This window comes from Pseudonaja textilis, chromosome Z (assembly GCF_049901715.1).
Source record: "Pseudonaja textilis isolate UNSWEBS1 chromosome Z, rPseTex1.2, whole genome shotgun sequence".
NCBI classification, from domain to species: Eukaryota; Metazoa; Chordata; class Lepidosauria; order Squamata; family Elapidae; genus Pseudonaja; species Pseudonaja textilis.
Window position 1 is genome coordinate 86,755,975 of NC_142008.1, and position 23,635 is coordinate 86,779,609.

The window sequence follows — 23,635 nt, forward strand, 5'->3', positions numbered from 1 at the left end:
TTCTCCCAACAGGGAATTACCTCAACACCCCCCAACCACTGTTGGGCAGCAAGCCCACCCAGCCATGCGCCCCACCCTCAAGGATGGTAAGGTCCTCCACCACAGGCATATTATCCCTGGGGTCCCGGCTTGGGCACTGCCACAACCTCGTGCCCTCCACCTCCACCTCCTTGTCCAGTCGCCCCTCCTGCCATGAAGGCCGCCTTCAACAGGGACCCAGAGAAACTGGCATTCTTCGTGAATCAGGTGTGATCACCTGATGACCACAAAGAGTAACTGAGCGATGATCTATGCTGTGACAGCTAACCTAGAGGGGGAGGCAGCTGAATTGGTGATCCAGCTCCTTGATGAGGATGCACCAGAGCTGGGGAACATTGACACCTTCCTACATGAGCTGAGGAACAAGCTTGAGGACAACTCCCAGGCCCTTCAAGCTGAAGCTGAGATCTGTGAATTAAAGCAGAGTGGCCAACCTACCAAAGAATCCATGCAAGAGTTCTGCCGAGTGGCTGGGAGTCTGCAGGAGAGACTACTGGTCTACTTCTTCAATGGGAGCCTGGACCATGAGCTGCTAAATACATGGTTTTCCAAGGGGTCCTTGACCAGATCCATGAGGGTTACCAGATAGCAGTAGTGATGGACCTCGAGCTAAAACAATGCAAGTGACACGGAACCACAGAGCCAAAGCCTAAGACCCAACCAGAGAAGTGACATCTGGGGAAATGATCAATCCCCAGCCTAGCCACAGGCTCTTCCAGAGGAACTTTGGGGCCACCCATCAAATGCTTTTGCTGTGACCAGCAGGGGCATTGGGCTGCTGAATGCCTCGCCCCAGCTCCCCAACCTAGGGGGAAGCCTCCAAAACCTGCCAAGATGAAGAAGCCCTTCAGCAGTCGAGAAAGAGGGGAGAATTAGCCCATCAAGCCATTGAGGTCTCTCCCCCCCTCCAGTGAAGGGGAGAGATCTCCAGCAGAAAACATCCAGCACATGCTGCCCCATGGCACAACAACGAGGGCGAGGATGACCAGATGGTAAGTGAAGCCATCTGTCCCTTCGGCATCCTCTCAAAAATCACAGCGCCAAAAACCAGAGCCCAGGGAGAGGCAAAGGCCATAATAGACTTGGGATGCACCTGCTGCCTAAGCTTGCAAACTGACCTTTAGAGTTAGAAATCAGGGTGAGGCCCCTAACCTGATCCCACCCATCAGATTCGAACAAGGAAACGGATCATTGATGGGGGGGCTGCCACACCCCTCATAAAACCAGTGAGACTAGAGATGGGCAGGCCCTAGGAAAACACTGTTTTGCAGTGGTGCCAAAAATAACTGAAGTGGTGATCCTAGACTGTCCTGGCTGGACAAATGGGCTCCTACCATCTGATGAGAAGGGAGGGAAACAAAGCTAAGGCTAGGAAAAGACCCTCTGCCCACTCCCATCAGCCCTGAGAAAGGAATTGTCCAACAGCTGGAGGGCACTAAGCAGAGCAATAAAGCAAAAGTCATGTCCTAACAGACCACAGGAGTTCTCCTGGTTCCCAAGGAATACCAAGACCTCACAGAAGTTTTCAGTGAGACAGAATGTGATGCATTGCCCCACCTCCCACTGACCCACTAGCTATGCCAGCGACGTAGCAGTGGCTGCAATCCTTCTCCAGAAAAATGTGGAGGGGAATCATGCGGTTACTCCTCCCGAAAACTAACAGACACTGAAAGGAGGTGGGCCGTGTGGGAAAAAGAAGTATAAGTCAATTGGGGTCTGCTAACCTGGTGCCACTTCCTTGAAGGGAACCAAGTGCCATTTGAAGTATGGACAGACCATAAAAACCTGGAGGCACTTAGGACCCCGCAGAAGCTCTCACCAAAGCAGGTCCAATGGGCACAGTACTTCAACCGCTTCTATTTCACTTTAAAATACATCCAGGGGAGGGGGGGACTTTTGGCAGATGCTTTACCATGAATGCCACAATATAACAGCAAGCATGAGGAGGTGGTCCACGCTATGATGCCTTCCCCCCAGCAAGCCAGCCAAGCTACAACCAGGCAACAAGCGCAGAGGCAAAAACTTGATGAGGGAGGAGGTTTGACTCAACAGTTGAAAACTGAGCTAGCCACTGATCCATGGTACTGAGACAACAAGGAGCTACTGACCCTTACAGACAGATTAGCCTGGAAGGGCTCCAAACTGTATGTCCCCAACTGCCTCCAAGTACTGCAAAGGAGCCATGACAGAAGCACTTGGGCTTCCTGAAGACCCTGTTGGGCAAAGGACAGTTTTGGTGGCCAAATATGAAAGAGGACATTGAGGTCTTTGTCAAGAGCTGTGCTACTTGTGCCATGATGAAAAAATGACCAGGGAAGTCCCCAGGGCTGCTCCAGCAAGCGCCTGGCCCTTTCTGGCCATGGAAAGAAATAACCATGGATTTTATAGTACAGCTTCCTGAGAGTGGGGAAACACAGTCATATGGGCAGTGATTGACCTCTTCTCTAAGCAAGCTCATTTTGTAGCCTGCTCCAGTCTCTTGATAGCCCACAAGCTGGCCCAAGAGCACCTCATGGGAGAGGGAGGGAGGAAGGGAGAGATGATTTAATTTTTCAGGAAATTCTTTCCAATTAAAGGGGGAGGTCCGACTGTCAACTCTGAAGCAAACCTGGCTGAAGCCATCTTGCCCTGCATCACAATTGCCTGAGAAAGAAGGGGAGCGGGGAAGAAGATAGCCTAGCTTGCAGTCAAAATAAAAAGTTTTCTTGTGGGAACCAGGGTCATTGTAACAGGTAGCTGGTAAAGGAGAGGAGCCTGCCAGCTATATTCAATAGGACAATGTCATTAATGATACTGAGGAGGGGCAAAATATTATTATTCTTTTAATTAGGTGAAAACCGCAGGGAAACTTGAGTTGATTTTCACTAGCTATGCCGAAATGATGTACCCAATAAACATGTTCTTAGAGGAATCTACCTGCCTCAGACGTCTGCTTTCAATGGGCGCATTACTTGGAATGCTAACAATGAATATAAGATATTTAATTTAAAAATATTAACTAATATAGATAAACAGATTGTAAATGATATTGTGGAAGAGGAATAAGTTTTGCTAGATAAAACTAAAACTGATTTAAATGTGGATCTGGAAATGACAAGTTTAGTTTAATTTAATTTAGTTTAGTTTATTGTCATTACACCTCGTACAATGAAATTAAATACCATCTTTAGTGTACATTATGACTATGAAAATAAATGCAAACACACATCCTTCACATTCCATACATTGCATTTAAAACCCCTAATATTGCATTAATATTGCACTACACAGTAGAATTCAATAGAGTTACAAGAATGATATGGAAGGAGATGAAATACTGAATGTACATGAACATACAAATTCAGTGATAAAGGACAAAGCAAAAATGGGGGGAAATCACTCTTAAGAAAGAGATCTATAAAAGTTTCAACATTTTCTGAGAGGAGACGAAAATGAGGGGAAAAGACATTATTTGAGGGAACTAAAAACTAAAATTGTACAGAATAAGGGAAAAGAACATTGTCATGGGCCATGATTCAGATTCAGATTCTGACCATGTTGGTCCAGCTGTGTCTTATGGGTTGTTGGCCTAAGAACCTTCAAGCCAGGATTCATCTGAAGAGGTTAAGCAATCATAGGAATCTCCTGATCAGATGGAGCAGTCAGATGATAAGGTATGGTCCTCAAGCCCCAGTAGTCCAAAGCCATTCAGTGAGGCTTTTCACTAGGTAAAGGACAAAGCCTGAATCATTGCAGCATATAACTTTATGTAGCTGCTTTCCCTTTAGTCTTTATTGGAAACAACCATTTGGATTTTTAGCTTGTGATAATAATTCCTGTGTAACTTATTCTTGAACTTTTGACTTTTGGATTGGCTGCCTACAGGACTCAGGACTCTGATTCCTGGAATGGATTTGGATCACCTCTATTGCTTCTTAAACTTCAAAGCAATTTATTGAGGCAAGGTCTCTTTGCACAGACCCTGATTTACAATCTGGTCTATTATTAACTGCTTATCTCCATAGCAACTGCCTGCATGTGTTTGTGTGCTAAACTGAAACAGGACAAATATAAATTAGGTTTATTGATCAAGGGTAAAACAGATGCATTGTCTGAAAATCATTAAATGACTGTTGCTAACTAGGACTGAATAAAGAGTTTTTAAAGTTCTGTTCTCAGATGAGAGATATGGGAAAAATAATTTATTTTGTATTTTAAGTATTTTAAGTAATCTTAATATTAAACATGTGGTCATTTCCTGAACCCAGCCTTAAGCATGAGAACTGGCTCGGTGACTTTGGGTCAGTTATTCTCTCTCAACCCAACTCACCTCACAGGTTGTGGGAAAATATGAGAAAAAAATATTATATGTTCGTCACCTTGAGTTATTTATAAAAATAATAAGAGCAGGATAAAATAAAACTAATGGGTTTTCATGTATTATGATTAGATGATGAGTTTGGGGGATTTCTTTATAGATAAAGCATGAAATACAAAAGGAAAAGGGGTATTATAAAGTGCGCTTTTGAATTAAATTTAAAACAGATACATTGGTATTCTGGTAACCCTCAATAGACTTTTGCTGATTAGAATCATATCTGAATAATTTCTAGAATTACTTTTTACTGTTTTTTAAATATTAAGAATCCTTGGAACATCACAGAGGGTGAATCACCTTCAATCCATAACAAAATATTTTTAAAATACAAAAGACTCAGAAAAAAAATATTTTTGAAGAGATGAAGCGATACCATTCTGGATAAAAGGCCGTCCAATCTCTTCTTTAAAAGCAATGGAGCATCCATAACTTCTAGAAGCAAACCATTACACTGATGAATTGCTCTCACTGTCAGGAAATGCCCCCTTATTTCTAGATATGATCTCTTCTTGATTATTTTTCATCCATTGCTTCTTGTCCTGCTTTCAGGTGCTTTGGAAAATAGGTTGACCTCCTATTCTCTCAATCCGTCAAATATCGGAAGACTGCTAGCATGTCATTCTTAGTCCTTCTCTTCAAACCTAGATCTTACAATCATTCATTGTACATTTAGCTTCCAGTTCCTAGTCATCTTTGTTATTCTTCTCTCCACTTTTTCTAGAGCCTCAACATCTTTTTTTGCATTGTGTGACTAAAACAGGATACATTATTCCAAGTGTGGTCTTACCAAGGCAGTATAAAACTGTACTAACACTTCATGTGATCTTGATTTGCTGATGCAGTCTAAGATTGCTCTGGAGTTTGGGGGCAGCTAAATCAATGCTGGCTTATATTTCAATAGTTGGACACTAGGAATCCTAGTTTCCTCTTACAGTTAGTAACTGTTAAGATAAAATGATGGTATGTTAGAAATATTTTTTATACTTAGGACAAGGAAGGGAGCTATTTCTTTATATATATATTTCTTTTTTTCTGCTATAATTACATTTTTTTCTTTTCTCTTGCACTTTAAATTTTTTTATTTTTGATCTTAATTTTATAGTTTCAATTACTTTTTATCTGCATGATTGTAATCATTAATAAAAATTATTTTAAAAGTTTTGTAAGCTCAATATGGCTAGATGCAAGATCATTAATATAACTGTACATCTGCATCTTGAATTTGTTTTCAGTTCATGCCAGAGGCTTAAGCTGGGATGTTCTCTGGCCCAGAGAGTCTATTAGTGACACCAATCCCCTTGCCTTTCTTTGAGAAAGACAGCAGGGATGGAGGGTATGGGGAAGGCAGATAGAAAACTGAATTTAAAAACTGACAAGATAACCAGATGTAGTGGATGTCAAATTATTAAAAAAAAAAAATTGAACAGATGTAACTTTCTTTTTCCTACACAAAGTGCTACCTGCTTTCTTCTGAAGCCAGCTAGAGAGGGAAATAGATGAACTTAACAATAATCAATCAAAGAGAGTTTTATGTTGCCAGCAAGATGTAAAGTTAAGATCTAAACAGTTTGGGAGATACTTTAATAAATCCTTGGTTCCTGATCTCAAATATTAACCCAACACCTTGGCCTTATCCTCACTTCTTCTACAACTTACCCAGTATCTTCCATAATACAACCCAGCCATAAGTCAGGACAGCGACAATCTCCTATAGAGAAAAGGAGCAATAAAAAAATAGAGATATCTTCTCAAAGAATTATGGGACATATACATTCTCTATTTCTAGTTCATATTTATTGTGTCCAAATCCCCTATTTCAAATTGTAACCCAGAATCATATATTCCTAAAGCTGAAATAATCAAGTACTATTTATTTTCTTCATCTTCAATAAAACATCCCATTCTAAGATTAAGCCTTACAAAAAGGTTATAGTTAAGATTATACCCTTTTTTTCTATAAAATCTCAACTAGATGTTGGAAGATGGCCATGTACATCACCTATATAACATTTCAATTTGCATTCTCTCCCTGAATTTTAATTTCAAGTGCTTGTTTGTCTTGCGAACTTTTGTCTCCCCAAACTTCTAAAACCAATTACAAAGGGAGAAAGTAAACATCATAACTCAATGGTTTCCTTACTGGAAATCTTGTGGAAAAAGTTCCATTTGCAATCATCCTTGTTGCTTGCTGTTGTTATCTGCCCAACTTTTAAATTCTTGTCTGGGATTTAGTTTGTTTTAAAAAAGGCTAATAAAAAACCCATTCCAATTTATCAAAGGCTTTTTCTACATGTACACGTATTAGTGCTCTCCTTTTTTAAAGTAATGATGTATTCTAATGAATTTATTTTTAATATATTGCTCTTCTTCATTTTCTCCTTGAGAATGTGACCTGTTAGTCTATATGGATTATTTAACAAATACACTTCCTCCAATATCCAGCTAATACTATTAATAGCTTATAATGTTCAGTAAAGAAAATGCTGCAGGTGACTTAATAGTATTTATTAATAGCTAGTCCAATGTAGTTTTAAACTGGAATGAAGAAAAAGGGGGAAAGCAGGTTCAATATGCAGATGAAAGTTACATACCAGACAGATTAGAGAATGTTTCAGGCAATCTCAGAAGGTCCTCAAAAAGGTAAATTATTAATTGATAAGGTACTTATAATCTGTCACATATCACGCACATCTGCAAAACCTGTTAATTAGTTGAAAAAATTTAACTAGGAATCCCCAGAAAGATCAACTGCAATTTTTTTGCAGTAACATTTTATTATTTAGCCAGGTTCATCTTATTAACCTCAAAAGAACTGCCTTTGCTTACCCATTCTATCACCACGACCTTAAGAAGTACCCAAAACACTGACAAAGAGGATGTGGAAGAAAAGCGAATTAGATCTGGAGGACTGACAACATAAATCATAGCCATAGTAAACCCAGATTTAAGCCCCAACATCAGTTACACCTTATCCGCTCAGAATCTTTTAAAGTAGAGATTTCCAAATTGGAAACCAGAATAAAGTAACCCCTGATCTGAAAGAAATAATCTCAACTTACACTTAAAAGTTCATGATGCATGAAAAATATTAAACCCAACATAGATAATGGAGTACTAGAGTAGAAACCTAAGAATTACTTTTTCAAGTTTCTTCAGAACAGGAGACAAAACTTGGGAATAGAGTAACTCTTAAATCTATTGGGAAAAAAGTGCCTGTTGGGCTCTAGATCTCTTTGAAATTAGGTCCTTTAGGCAAACCATAGTTTCATAATTATTGTTGGACTAAGCCAGTGGTCTCAATCTGTGGTTTGCAGACCCCTAGGGAACCACCATGTTATCAAGTGGGGTCCGCAAAGGCTTGAAGAAATGTTATGATTTAAATCTTGAGTGAAGTCTTGGAGATCTGTGGCCACAAAAGACATTGTGGTGAAGAAAAAGTTGAGAACTACTGGTTGAAGCAATTCTCCGGTTCTCATTATGTCTTGAGATTAGGAAAGCACTTGGCTCATCACACAATTACTTACCTGCAGAAGCGCGGTGCTTGTTCCACATCATGCCAATGTTTTGTCCCAAGGTCTGGGCTAATGTTACTGCCATCGCTCCAACAGTACCATACTTTGGGAAGGAGGACAACAAGTTATTGGGTAGCCTGAGTATAGCGTGATCAACTATCATAAAAATATTAAATTTTTGAGGGCAGATCTTTCCCAGATTATTCACAAGCCCCATGGAAGTTACCTCACTCTGCCCTTTCTCTCTGTGGACATATTCCTCACCCTGCAAAGAACACTGAATTCCTGGCTATGATTGACATATAAAGATACATCAGCTACTTTGTAGAATCATGTAAAGAAACAAGAGAAGCACCAACCCAATTGTCTTATAATATAAATTTAGTTGACTGAAGGGAAAAAAAAGGAGGAAGGGGGAAGCATAAGGGATGTGTGTCAGCAAATGTAGTGGCAAAAACCTCAGGTATTAGTTCAGTTAGAGTATGGAGACAAGGCTTCACAGAAAGTAAAAGATTCTGAAAGGGTTTTAAAGAGTAGAAGAGTAGTATCTCACAAGGAAAAGTGATATTCAAAGCTTCAGGAGTTTCAAAATGAGAAAAGAAATCTAAATGAGCTTGAGATTTTTGAACAGACAAATTTAATATGGTTGGAAGAGCATGCAGGCTTTTCCAACCATTCTGTATCTTTAAACTCCAGCCCCAATCATCATAACTCAACTCACCTCATTCACACCTCCACCTCTAGCAACTGAGCAGATTCCTCCAACATAAGCTGTACCACTGCGGCTGCTTCTAAAAGTGTGTCCTCTGAGAGAGTAAGAAGGAAGATTTACTATACAGGTGAAGAAAAAGCTACATAGCCTTGACCTGCTAATTTTTTTTGTCCTCTTGGCATTTACTTACTAAACCTAGAACAATTAAAACTATCAAAATAGACCAAGAGTATGGATTGGGCAGGAATTCATTTCTTTGCATCAGCCTGTTATCTTTGTTCCTCACTATGGTAGATGTGTGTTCATTAGTTCTAGTTAACTACAGAAGAGAGAGGAGGTATGTTCATGTATTAATACTCCTAGCAACATTTCGGCACAAAAGCTAGTTCCATTTCGGTCAGAAACTCTGACCTTAGCACTAAGTCCAAATGGACGCTGCTTGCCATATTTTATATGCTAATCTACATTAATTCAAACTTCTTATTGTTTTGTTGATATCTGATCAAATGAATATGCATTTTAATCATAAGTCACAAGCAATTTTCTGAGATTGTGGATTTGAGGTTTTCATGAGCTGTAAGCCATAATCATCTCAATTATGACACATCACGGCTTGACCTATCTTGCTCTGCATGTAATGAGTCTATCTCATATATTAGGTTCACCTTTTAAGTTGCATTACTGAAATAAATGAACTTTTGCACGATATTCCAATTTTTTGAGTTTCACCTGTATCTGTATAAAAAGAATCTGGCAAAGTTTTCTTTTTTGCCAACATCTTATTTCTACTATATTAGTTAATACTCTTCACCAGTGATGAATGTCCTTATGTTATTCTAAAGGTCTAAAAGGAATATAAATAGAAGTGAACATATAATAGAAAGCTGTATTGCATTTGCTATAATACCAGGAGGTATATTATGTGTGCTTACCAGCAAAGCAGTCTTCTTTGTTTAGCAAAAGAAAAGATTCATTACATGCACAGATTTTCTTAACATCCCTTACAAATATCTCTACTTCAACCTATTTTTACTATCAGAACTATAATGGTTAATTTTGCATCTGTGTAGCATAAAAGTGATCACATTCCCATTTAAAACTCACGAGAAGAGATGGGCAGCATCACTGTGTTCAGGAAGAGACTCTTGGCGATACTTCATAAACTCTCTCAGTGTCTCTAGGGAATCTTCATCCGTCTGGATCTTATCCCCTGATGCCCATGTTTCCATGGCAACCAACACAATTCGAGTGTTCAACTGCTCCTTAAAAATCTGTGACCAAACATAAATTTTCTTTAGGTGGTTACTTTCCCCCTTCCATACATGTGATATCCTAGTGGTGCAGTAGTTAGAATGCAGTACTAAAGGCTACTACTGCTGCCTGCTGGCTGCCTGCAGTATGGCAGTTCAAATCCCACCAGACTCAAGGTTGACTCAGCCTTCCATCCTTCTGAAGTGGGTAAAATGAGGACCCAGATTGTTGGAGGCAATATGCTGACTCTGTAAACTACTCAGAGAGGGCTGTAAAAAGCACTGTGAAGCAGTATATACGTCTAAATGCTATTGCTATCCTTGCCATTTTCCAAAGCAGCCATAATTTTCTAAATATACCCTTGAAGTTAAATGATAACTAAAGCAGTTTATTTCCTTCACACAATTTATTTTCATATCTATTTTAGTGGAATATTATAATATTATAACTGTTGTTTTATTATTGACATATTATTTCTCTCTTGTTTACTAAAACGTTGAAAATAAAATGAGGTTGAAGTATTGTTTCATATTTGACAGAAATACTGATAACTCAGCATTTTGGGAAAATAATTCCCATTAAAATTAAAGAAATTATAAAAGTTGAATTCCTAGCTGCAATTTGAGACATTTGTACTAAATTTTACCAATCCTTCAAAGGATACTGAATTAGTTTTATATGTGTTCGTTATTACAAGGAAATTACATATTTCTCATTGGAAACGGAAAAAGAAAAATATCTTGAATAACACTGTTTAAAATTAAATCTGAATATTTAAACTTAAGAAATAAAATTTAATAAAAATATTTTAAATAAATATAAATTTATTCTACACATCAAAGCACACTCTTACAATTTGTCTACCCATTCTTTCATACAAGGAATCAAAAAATTTTCAAACAAAAAGCAATACAATGTGGGGTATTCGTATGGAGAGAGTCTATATTTGGGAAATTAAATTCAGTCTATTATATCTTATAATTTTAATTACTGATTTATGCTATACTATTTTTATTAGTTTATTCTTATTTTTTCCTTTAAAAGCTGGTACATTTTGTAATTTCATAAGTAATTAATATTTTACGGAAGAACTGTAGTCTCCAAGGAAATTTAGATCACTTTTAGTTATTTATATCTTACTATTAGTAATTTGTTTACCTACCCCTACTCATTTAACACATATTTTACCTCTCCTAGTCTGTACTTCTTTCTTTAAACTGATTTTTAAAAAAAGATGAGTAAGTGTAGAATATAAAGATAAGTAAAAAAAACTTTGCTCGATCTGTTTGACCAATTAGATTTGCATTTCTTAAGCTAATTATGAGAATTAAAATAGTTGTCCTTTGGCATGTCATCGTCATCATCATCATCATCATCATCATCATGCCCTATGCAAAACACATTGGGCAGCAAGTGGTTTTCAAACATTCGCAGCATCTTTGGCATCATCCCTAGGGACATTAATAATCTTAAAATCTTCTTTGAGACCAGCCTTGTTTCCACTTTCCTCCAGGAGGTATCCAACATAGTGCAATTTTGGGATGCTAGTCTTTAAGCATATGCATAAGACATTGCCAACAAGCTGCATTCGACCTTCATTCACAGTTCTCAATAGATGTTCTAAATCTAATCTTTGTAGTACCTCTTCATTAGAAATATCACAATATGAGACAGGGATGATTTTTCTCAAACAGTGTTATTGAAAAATATTTAACTGTTTAATCATTCTGATTGTACAGTTCCACATTTCACAAGTATATATTGGCATGTACTGAATATGAAAACATCTGAGGGAAATATTGTCTAAATTTTCTAGTGGATACTTGAAAGCCAATGTTTATGCGTGCTTACACATTTAGCTGCAAAATGTTGTGAAAATGAAATGCTAGGATTTAAGACTACATATACATGAGACTGATCTAGAATTCAATGTACTGAGTCACTTATTTGTACCTGACGGTGGCCTGTAGAAGGGACCCACCATGGAATCCTTTGCATAGGGCTAGATTTTCCCTTTTTTCATTCTCAGCTTATTTTTGCATGTAATTTTTGGAGAAAACTGCAATGTATTCCACACTCACCACATCAGCAAGGTTTACCACAGACTTTGCAAAGTTGCTGGTAAGGCTGACTGAGCGACGCATTTGCTCAAACTGGAAGAAAATAGATATAGGAAAAATTAGTTTCAGGAAACTCACTCCTCATTTGATGAAACCTGAGGCTGAAGGGGTCTTCCCCTTCTCTACCTCTTTGTTCATGAAGTGACTTTCCGCAACTTAAAAAAGCAGCCAAAAGGTCAATTCCACTCTTAAGACATTATACATTCTTGGAAATGCCTATCTTCTTAGGCATAAACTTTTATCATGTTTGCATAGAAATAAGTCCAGTGATAAAGCTGTTTTTTTTTCTCATAGCTGATGTGGTTAAAGGCAAGGAATTACTAAAAGCATAGGAGGGGTTCATATATTGTACTAAGTGATCATATGATTTGTTTAGATTTGGATTAGGAGTAGCATGTTGGGTTAATCAGTCACACACCATCTACCTTCTCAGTCTTTCACTGTAGATACCCACTGGGTTTATGCCATGAGACCTGTATTTTGCTTTGGTGAATAGGTAACAAAAATAATAGCATATTTTTGGTTCTTGAGAAGAGCTATTTTACTATCTTGTACCTCAAAGGGACAAATAGGGAAGGGTGGGGCTGACATCGTGGCAGTACGACGTGAGATCTTGAAGATCCAAGATCGCCGCCGATATCTTTGTTGCTGGACGGTCCTCCTGGACCTAAACCGTCCCGAAGAGATGGTGAAAGTAAAGAGTACAACCTGTCAATCCCAGGGACACCGCAAAGTCCCTGGTAGATCCAGGAGAAGCTCTTTTTGTGGCAAAGAAGCAACCATCAAAGCTGCTAAAGCTGGGACAGTTCCGAAATGGGAGGGAACAGAAAGAGAAAGTGTGTCAGTTTGGTGAGAGGTTTTTTTTTTTTTACTTTATGATTAGAGAGAACACCCTAAGAAAAAGAAAGAATTTGTAAAATTGAAGACAGAAGTGGTTAAGCGGTGATTTTAAACAGGAAGTCAAAATTAGGGTTTTTTACTGCTGGATTGTTTATGCTTCTTTACTTTGAAACTGGACTGGTTTTGTTTTATTCTATTTTTTCTCTTTTTATTTTTTCTCTTCTTGCTTTTATAATATTTTAGGTTAGAGATTCCTTTTTAGTCTTTTCCCCTAAGTTTTTTTTAAAATCAATTAATTACTAAATTAAAATACTTTTTTGGTTTTGGAAAAGGAGGGGGAAGTGAAAGTGAAGGAAAATCTGTAACACTGCCACCCAGAGGCTTGGAAACATTGTTTTTTCTTTTACTTTCTAAGACCAGACAAAGCTGAGAAAGAACTGAGGTTTCTTTTCAAGGACTTTGAGCCTCTTTGATAAGAGAGAGAGAAGAGCATGGGAGAGTGTTATTGCAGGTGCTCTTCTGGGTTTCTATCAGTGGCTGGAGTCTGGTGTTGAAAGAAAGTTTGGAATTTACAGAAAGAAGATTACAAGACCCTAGAGAAGAGAGTTATAAAATTGTTTGGATTTTAACAAAAAGCCCTGGATATTATATTGGTGCAGTGTGTTCTTTCTCCTTCTTTTACCTTTTGCTTACGTTGGGCTATTTTCTACTCACCCTCTCCTTGCTAGCTACTTATTTTTGGTAGATACTTGGGATTCTGGCCTTTTGGAATTTACTTTTGCCTTCCTTTGTTTAAGTCTATTTTTTAATTATTTTCATTGTTTTTTTAAAAAATAAATAAATAAAATAAATCTTCTACCTGTTTTTTCTTATTGCTATTAGTATTATTTTCTCTTTTTTTCAAGGGAGTAGCTTTTTTTTCCTCGCTCATCCTTTTATTTCCTTCTTATACTTTTTGGACCGCTGAGACTTCTTAATTGAATTAAGGTGTTGAAGAACCTGAAGAATTTTATTTTTTATTTTTTTTCATTCTTTATATTTGATAACTTTTCTTTTTCCCTTTTTTGGCCTTATTTTTTCTTTTTGGGTTTTTCTTGACAATTAATCAATCTATTGGATTAGGGTATACAAGAACCTGAAGAAATTTTTCTTTTCTTTTCTTTTCCTTTTTCTTCACTATTTCTTACTTGGAATTACAATTGCTTACTACACGAGTGGATTAAGGTCTAGAAGAACCTGAAGATTTTGAATTGTTTACAACCTTAAAATTTTTTGGTGAAATTAGTAGGAAACTAATGGCGGCTGGTTCTTCAATTCCTACATCTTCCTCTTCACCATCTGGAGGACAATGTTCAATACAGACGATGTTACAATAGGAAAAAGAACAGGAAAAGGTGGCCCTACAGATGATTATGCAAGGAATTCAAAACATACAAGTAAGAACAGAGAATATTGAAAATAGGACAGAGAACATTGAACAAAGAACAGGAAAAACTGATGGAAAGGTGGAGAACATTCAACAAATGATGATGAAGTATGATGAGAGACTACAAAAAAATTGAAGAAGATAAACAAAGAGATAAGAAGATTGGAGAGATGGCTGGCAGATTAACTGTGGTTGAACACGATAAGACTGGGATGCTGGGATGAGAGATTGACAGATCAGAATTTTATCTTGGTTTCCAAAACATGGAGGAAGAAAAGGAACAAAAGTTGGCAGGGATAATGATAGAAATTTTGGCTGAGGCATTGGAAATAACCAAAGAGAAGATGATGGATGGAATAGATGAGGTTTTTTGAGTTTTCACAAGATATGCAATGAAAAATAGTTTGCCAAGAGAAGTTCACATTAGATTCACAAAGAAAGCTATTAAAACGCAAATACTACAGGTGGCAAGAGAGAAAACATTGAAATACAAAGATAAAGAGATTGTAGTCCTGAAACAAGTACCCAGAAGAGTGAGAGAGATGAGAAGAGAGAATCGATTCTTGACTAAATACTACTCAAAAAAGAGGTGAATTATAGATGGCTGATACCAGAAGGCTTAATGTTTGCATGGCAGGAATAAAGACACAGAATTGATTTAATTGAGAAAGCAGAATTATTTTATACAGAATACTTCAGAGGGAAAGAGGAGGAGATGGAAAAAGAAATGTCACTAATCGAATTCCAAGAGGACTGTCAAGCAGCGATTGAAAAAGAAGAAGGTGCTGTTGGTGGAAAGGTGAAAGTCAGAGAACAACGAGAACCAAGATCTACAAGGGCTGCAAAACCTACTTATAAAGTATAACCATGGAAGAGAAAAAACTGATTACAATTAATATAAATGGACTTAACTCAGCTGTTAAAAGAAGGAAAATTTTCCATAAATTAGAGAAATTAAAATTTGATATAATCTGCCTATAAGAAGTACACATTATAAAGCAACATGAACAAATATTGATACAGCCAAAGCTAGGGAAAATATTTATGGCTTTGACACAATGCAAATAAAGAGGAGTGGTTTTATATATTAAAGATACTATCCCAGCGAAATTGATTTATACAGATGATGATGGAAGACTCTTAATGGTGGAAATAATGGACAATAATATGAAAACACTCCTGATAGCAATCTATGATCCAAATGATAATCAAGAAGAATTTTATAGAAAATTACATACAAAAATAATTGAACTGGACATTTGTATGATGGGAGATTTTAATGGAATAGTAGATAATAAACTGGACTATACAACACAAAAAGCAACAAAGCAAAGTAGAAAGACTCTCCCTAAATCCTTTTTTTAAATGATAGATGAAATAAATTTAAAAGATGCATGGAGAGAAAGAAACGCTAAGACCAAACAATACACTTTTTATTCAAACAGACACTCATCATGGTCTAGAATAGACATGATATGGATGTCAACAGAATTGATCACTAATCTACAAGAAATTGACATAGATACAAGTACTTGGGCAGACCATAATCCAATGACAATTAAATGGAAAGGACAAAGAAGATCCAGATGGACTTTAAATAATACTATATTAAAGAAAAAGGCTTTATACAGAGAATGGAGAAAGAATTGGCGTTTTTCTTCAGAGAAAATAAAAAAGAAGATACATCAATGCAGAATTTATAGGATACAACGAAGGCTTATGCTAGAGGCTTATAATAGACTATACAAGGAAAAGAAATATTATGAAAAGACAAGCCTCTAAGACATTAGAGGATGAGTATAAAAGAGTTGAAAAAGAGTTACAGAAATTGCCACAGAAAAAGGACATTGTTAAAAATGGATACAATTAAACATAAAATGGGATTAATAGAAAAAGAAGAATTAGCACAGAAAATCAGAGGTGCAAAGCAGAACTATTTCAAAAACGCAAATAAACCAGGTAGATGGTTAGCATATAAATTGAGAAAGGAGAGAGAATCAAGAAAAATATTGCAATTAATAGATGATCAAGGCCAAGCTTGTTATGGAAGTAAAGAGAAGAAAAAAATTATATGAGACTACTATGGGAAACTGTATGAACAAAAGAATATAGATGATGAAAGAGTTAAATACCTGCAGAATGCTAATCTATCCCAGATACCTAAAGAGACTGAAATAATCTTAAAATTAACATAACAATGATGGAGTTAATCGAAGCACTTAAGAAGCAAAACAATATAAAAAGAAAAATAACTAAAAGGAGCCTCTAACCTAAAAAGTTGAAAAATCAAAAAGGAGAAGAGAAAAAATTATATATATATACATACATACATACATACATACATACATATATATTAATATAAAAGTAAATTATCCAGTATATTACTGGATAAAAGTAAAGAAATAAAAGCCAAGCCTCACTTTGACATTTCCCTTTAAAAATCGCCGCTTATTCAATTTTGTCAAAAATCTTACAGATTTCTTCTTATTCTTAGAGTGTCCTTTCAAATCTCAGAATATTAGTAAAAAAAAAAAGATTCTCATCCAGCCAACACACTTTCTCTTTCAATCTCTTCCTTTCCGGAGCTGTCCCAACTTCAGCAGCTTTGGGGCTGCCTCTCCACCGCCGGCAAAAGTGACTTCTCCTGGATCAACCAGGGACTTTGCGGTGTCCCTGGGATCCACAGGATGTGCCCTTCACTATCACCATTTCTACGGGACGGTTTAGGTCCGTTTGGACCAGCGAAATTGATTTATACTGATGAAGATGGAAGGGTATTAATGGTGGAAATAATGGACAATAATATGAAAACACTCCTGATTGCAATTTATGCTCCGAATGACAAACAAGAAGAATTCTACCAAAAAATTACATAAGAAAATAATTGGACTGGACTATGTCAATATAGTTATGATGGGAGATTTCAATGGAATTGTAGATAATAAGCTGGACTATACAGCAACAACAACAAAGCAAAACAGAAAGACTCTCCCTAAATCCTTTTTTAAAATGATAGATGAATTAAATTTAAAAGATATATGGAGAGAAAGAAATGTTAAATCCAAACAATATACTTTCTATTCAAATAGACATTTATCATGGTCCAGATTAGATATGATTTGGATCTCAACAGAACTAATATCTACTATTCAAGAAACAAACATTGAAACAAGTACTTGGGCAGACCATAATCCAATGACAATTAAATGGAAAGGACAAAAAAAAAGATTGAGATGGACGTTAAATAATGCTATCTTAAAGGAAAAAGATTTTATACGATGGATGGAGAAAGAATTGGCCTTTCTCTTTAGAGAAAATAAAAAAGAAGATACTTCAATTCAGAATGTTTGGGACACAATGAAGGCATATGCTAGAGGCTTGATAATAGACTATATAAGAAAAAAGAATGTCAAGAAAAGACAAGCCATGAAAACTCTAGAAGATGAGCATAAAAGACTTGAAAAAGAATTACAGAAAATGCCACAGGAAAAAGGCATTAAATTAAAATTGGACATAATTAAACATAAAATGGGTCTAATAGAGAAAGAAGAATTGGCACAGAAAATTAGAAGTGCTAAACAGAATTATTTTAAGATGCAAATAAACCAGGTAGATGATTAGCATACAAATTGAGAAAGGAGAAAGAATCAAGGAAAATACCATAGTTAATAGATGATCAAGGCCAAGTTTGCTATGGTAATAAAGAGAAAAAGGAAATTATTCGAGACTTCTATGGGCAACTATATAAGCAAGAGAATATTGATGAGGGAAAAGTCAAACAGTATCTACATAATGCCAAACTACCTAAGATACCTAAAGAGACTGAAAAACTGTTAGAAAGTAATATAACAATGATGGAATTAACTGAAACACTTAAGAAGCAAAACAATGGGAAAGCACCAGGTCCAGATGGGCTTCTGGCAGAATTTTATAAAACACTACAAGTCATGAACGAAGCTATGTTAAAGATGATACCTAAAACATGGTCAGAAGCTTATATTACACTTATCCCAAAAGAAGAGGCTGATCCATTACAAATCAAGAATTATAGACTCTTTACTAAATGTAGACTATAAAATCTTTGCTTCAATTTTGGCAGAAAGACTTAAAAAATACTTAAATAACTTTATCCACCTAGATCAAAATGGATTTCTGCCAAAGAGACAAATCAAAGACAATATGAGAGTAATCCTGGACACTTTGGAATATTATGAGGCACATCCCAAAAAGCAAATGGCTTTGATATTTTTAGATGCCCAAAAGGCATTTGATAACGTGAATTGGAGATTTATGTTATTATTATTGGAACAGATGGGCTTTGCCAGAAAATTTATCCAAGCAATAGAAGCCATATACCACAAGCAAACAGCAAAGGTAATGATAGAGGAAGAATTCACAGATTTTATTAATATAAGAAAAGGTACAAGACAAGAATGCCCTTTATCACCTTTGCTATTTGTATTGACTTTGGAAGTGCTGAATAGAAATATTAGAGATGATAAAGGTATAAAAGGATTGAAAATTAAAAAGGAAGAATTTAAATTGCAAGCCTTTGCGGATGATCTGGCCTTTATTTTGGAAGACCCTTTAGAAACAGCTCCAAAATTATTGGAAAAGATAGAAACATATGGTGAGGTGGCAGGTTTGAAAATAAATAAAGATAAAACAAAGATTTTGACAAAAATATGTTATTAAGACAAAGAGAAGAACTGACAGACCTCTTGAAAATTCAAGTCATGAATAAGGTCAAGTATTTGGGGATATATTTGACATCAAGATGTAGTACATTAAAAGAGAACAATTATAGTAAACTTAAACAACAGATAGCGTTAGATTTGATGAAATGGGAAAACTTACAATTGTCACTAATAGGGAGAATTTCAACAATCAAGATGAATATCCTACCCAGAATCCTATACTTGTTTCAAACAATACCAATTAGGCTTGGAAAAGACTACTTTGACAATTTAAATCAAATTGTGTTGAAGTATATATGGCAAGGCAGGAAAGCAAGAATAAAGTTAAAACTTTTACAAGATGCCAGAATTAGAGGAGGTTTTGGTTTGCCTAATTGGGAGTTGCACTATCAAGCTGCAAACTTGATGTGGGCTAAGGAATGGATAACACTAAGAAAGACAAGGTTGTTGACATTAGAAGGACATGATTTGTTGTTGGGCTGGCATGCTTTTCTATGGTGTAAGGGAACTAAAACACAGGGCTATTTTAGAAGACATTATATACGGGAGTTTTTGTGGTTAAACTGGGAGAAGATCAAAAGAAAATGTTATTTGAAAATTCCAGTTTGGTTATCGACCATTGAAGCATTTTCCTATCCTATAATTTATAAGAAGGAACAAACAGTTAGATATGGGGAAATACTGGATGAAAAGGGTGAACTTAAATCGATGCAAAGCTTAGAAGAACAAGGTATAAAGATGAATTGGTTTTCATATGCGCAAATACATTCAAGGTATGTTGAAGATTTTAAAACAGAGGGATTTTATGATAAATTGACTGATTTAGATAAGATTCTGACAGGTACTGATTAAAAGGTGATTTAAAAAATATATGGTTATTTACTGGAAATTAAACTAGAGGAAGAACAAGTTCAAGAAACTATGATTGCTTGGGGGAAGAATTTTGGATATGGGATTGATTTAGAGAAATGGCAAAAATTGTGGTCTCAAAATTATAAAATGACAATGTCAACAGCTTATAAAGAAAATTTGTATAAGATGTTTTACAGGTGGCACCTTCCCCCGACAAAAATAGCAAGAATGTTCAAGAATAAATCTGAAAAATGCTGGAAATGTCATCAGATACCTGGCTCATATTACCATATGTGGTAGACGTGTGAGGACGCTAGAAAATATTGGATTAAAATTCGCATGTGCTTGGAAAAAATGACAAAGAAACACATAGATTTGAAACCAGAGACCTTTTTATTGGGAATCTTACCTAATACATATAGTAAAGATTTTAAATACCTGATTGTAAATGTATTAACTGCGGCTAGGATTGTACTTGCTAAAAACTGGAAAAATGAGAAAATACCATTGCAAGAAGAAATTACTAAGAAAATATTGGAATGTACTGAAATGAGTAGATTGACATTTGAAATTAGAGAACAAGAGGATAAACAATTTTATAAAATTTGGGACCTTTTCTATCAATGGTTGGATGATAAAACATAATTATAGAATATTTAGAATTTTAGACAATAATGAATATATAAAGTGATATTTCTTTTTTTCTTATCTGATATTATATTTATAGAATGTTTTCAGGATAGATTTGGTATGATTATATGATTTGTTATAAGATAAATTAAGTAAATTATGGTTATCTTGCAAAGTATGAATGAATAAAATTATAGTCAAATGATTGTTTGATAGTGATACTAGGGTGTATAATTTTTGATTGATAATATGAGTTATTATATAATGTAACTGTAATTGAGACTACGAAATGGATGCACAAAAGAACTGGTAAACCAACCGACACACTGTTTGCATATTTATGAAAGAAAGCCTGATGTTTTTATGTTTTGTTTGTTGTTAAAAACTAATAAAATTGTGTTGTTTTTTTTTAAAAAAGAAGCAAAACAATGGAAAGGCACCAGGTCCAGATGGACTTCCAGTGGAATTCTATAAGACACTACAAGAATCGTTGAATCTTCCATTGCTAGAAGTTATGAATGAAGTTGTGTCAAAGAAGAGGATACCCAAATCATGGTCAGAGGCATGTATTACACCTGTCCCAAAGGAGGATGCTGACCCACAACAAATTAAGAATTATAGACGTATTTCCCTGTTAAACTCAGACTATAAAATCTTTGCTTCAGTATTGGCAGAAAGACTTAAAAGAAATTTGAACAACTTTATTCATCCTGATAAAAATGGGTTTCTGCCAAAGAGACAAATTAAAGACAATATGAGAATAATTTTAGATACTGTGGAATATTATGAGGCACATCCCGAAAAACAAATGGCTTTGACATTCTTAGATGCACAGAAGGCCTTTGATAATGTGAACTGGCAATTCATGTTATTACAGCTGGAGCAGATGGGCTTTGGTAAGAAATTTATCCATGCCATAGAAGCTATATATCATAAACAAACAGCAAAGGTAATGATAGAGGGAAAATTGACAGATTCCATTGATATAAGAAAAGGGACGAGAGAAGGCTGCCCATTTTCACCTCTGTTGTTTGTGTTAACTTTGGAAGTGTTAAATAGAAACTGAAGATGAAAATTAAAAAGGAAGAATTTAAATTGCAAGCATTTGCAGATGACCTGGTTTTCATTTTAGAAGATCCATTAGAAACAGCATTTAAACTGATAGAAAAAGATAGAGGCACATGGAAAAGTAGCTGGTTTGAAAATAAACAAAGATAAAACAAAGATTTTGACAAAGAATATGTTATTAAGACAAAAGGAACAATTGGCGGATGTTTTGAAAATCCAGGTCAAAAATATTTGGATATGGGATTGACTTGGAGAAATGGCAAAAATTGTGGTCTCAAAATTATAAAATGACAATGTCAACAGCATATAAAGAAAACTTGTAGAAGATGTTTTAGAGGTGGCACTTACCCCCAACAAGAATAGCAAGAATGTTCAATAACAAATCTGGAAAATGTTGGAAATGTCATCAGACACCTGATTCATATTACCACATGTGGTGGACATGCGGGGATGCTAAAAGATATTGGACTAAAATCCACACATGGTTGGAAAAAATGACAAAAAAACACATAGACCTGAAACCAGAGATATTTTTATTGGGAATTTTACCTGAAATATACAGTAGGGAATTGAAATATTTGATTGTAAATGTATTAACTTATACTGAATTGTTTGTTTGTTTGTTTGACTGTTGCAGCATTTCACTATTGCAGCAACTCTGGGAAGCTTACAAAATGTTAAAAAGATAATATTAAATGACTAAAATTAAGAACAAATAAATGGAGGTTAAAAAATCAAGTGGACAGGCAAAAACGGGCTGGAAATTTTCTCTCTACCCTGTCAGTCATTTGGCATTCCTATCAGGTCCCCCAGCAGTGCCAGGTTTTAAAGCTGTTCTGAAAAGACCAGAAGAATGGAGGCCCATCTCAACTCTGGCAGGAAAATATTCCAAAGGACAGGGTCAATTTCCCCGTCTCTGTTCAATGTTGAGAAAGAACCTTTCATTATACATGTTATTTCATCACTGTTATTTGAACAAGATAGGAAGAATAACATCATTTTGCATTTTAAAAATGAAAAGAAAATAATAAAATCATAAATTAAAGGCCCCTATCACAATTTTGAATTATTTATTTCAGAACAATTACCAAGGATTCTTTAATAACTCTGCAGTGAACGCATAGCACTAAACAAGAATAAGAACTGTAACAAAACAAACAAAAAATTTACCAATGGAAGACATAGTAGACTTAGAAAGCTTTGAGCATACTTTATCAATCTACACTGGTCATACTGACAGTATAATTATTTTGATCCAGCAAGCTCAGCTGATGGACAGTTTATCTGAATTGCGAATGGCACTGTGGAAGAGATCCTGACAGAGGATATAGTGACCAATTTAAAAACAAGAAAAGAAAAGAAATCAGATTTAAGACACTGAAAGAAAAAACACTCTGATCATTGTTTGCCAAATTGCTAAAAGAAACAGGCTTGACAGGCAATTCATTTGCTTCTCTCCAGGAAGAATTTTAAAGGATCTGCAACAGCAGACCTATCCATATTTGTCTTTCTAGGCCATTATCAGTACTCACCAGCTGGTGGTCATTAACTATTATCAATTCAATGAATTTGGTCTCACTGTGGACAGTCCGATAACCTCGGTGAACCTAGGATGGGAAGAAGAAGATACATCTACATCAGTGGTGGGATTCAAAAATTTTTACTACTGATTCTGTGGGTGTGGCTTGTGGGCGTGGTGTGGCCTGAGGGGTGTGGCTTGGTGGGTGTGGCAGGGGAAGGATACTGTAAAATCTCCATTACCTCCCCACCCCACTAACCTGCTTTCCAGCTCCGTTCTCCGTTTGAACTAATTTATTTTATTTATTAGATTTTTATCTTGCCTTTATTACTTTATAAGTAACTCAAGATAATCACTCAACTGGGTTTTCATAGCTAAAACAGGACTAGAACTTATGAGTCTTCCGGTTTCTAGACTAGCACCCTTAAAAATATACAAAAATGTAGGGGAAGAGAAGTGTACCTGCTTTGTGTTATCCATTTAAATGAATAGATAAATGAAGTAAACTGGGCATAGTTAGACAACTGAAGATTTACAAATTGTTGCAATTATCAGTGCTTAGTTTGAATAGGCATAGTTTACCAGTACCTACAAAACTTGAATACAAATACA

The 23,635-nt window shown here is 35.8% G+C and overlaps 1 protein-coding gene across 14 annotated transcripts in view; it reads right to left on the reverse strand.

Annotated features, from left to right (window-relative positions):
* Positions 1-23,635, reverse strand: part of ADAM11 (ADAM metallopeptidase domain 11) — a 99,688-nt gene that overhangs the window by 31,013 nt on the left and 45,040 nt on the right. For all 14 annotated transcript variants that reach the window (XR_015740174.1, XR_015740175.1, XM_087916808.1 and 11 more), the window contains exons 9-14: positions 23,037-23,111; positions 11,953-12,024; positions 9,725-9,891; positions 8,630-8,714; positions 7,921-8,011; positions 6,053-6,104 (exon numbers count right to left, since the gene is read on the reverse strand). Coding sequence is in view for 12 of the 14 variants with exons in the window: in XM_087916808.1 (XP_087772934.1) it covers positions 6,053-6,104; positions 7,921-8,011; positions 8,630-8,714; positions 9,725-9,891; positions 11,953-12,024; positions 23,037-23,111 (542 nt within the window). In the remaining 2 variants the exon portion in view is untranslated. The remainder of the gene's footprint in view (positions 1-6,052; positions 6,105-7,920; positions 8,012-8,629; positions 8,715-9,724; positions 9,892-11,952; positions 12,025-23,036; positions 23,112-23,635) is intronic.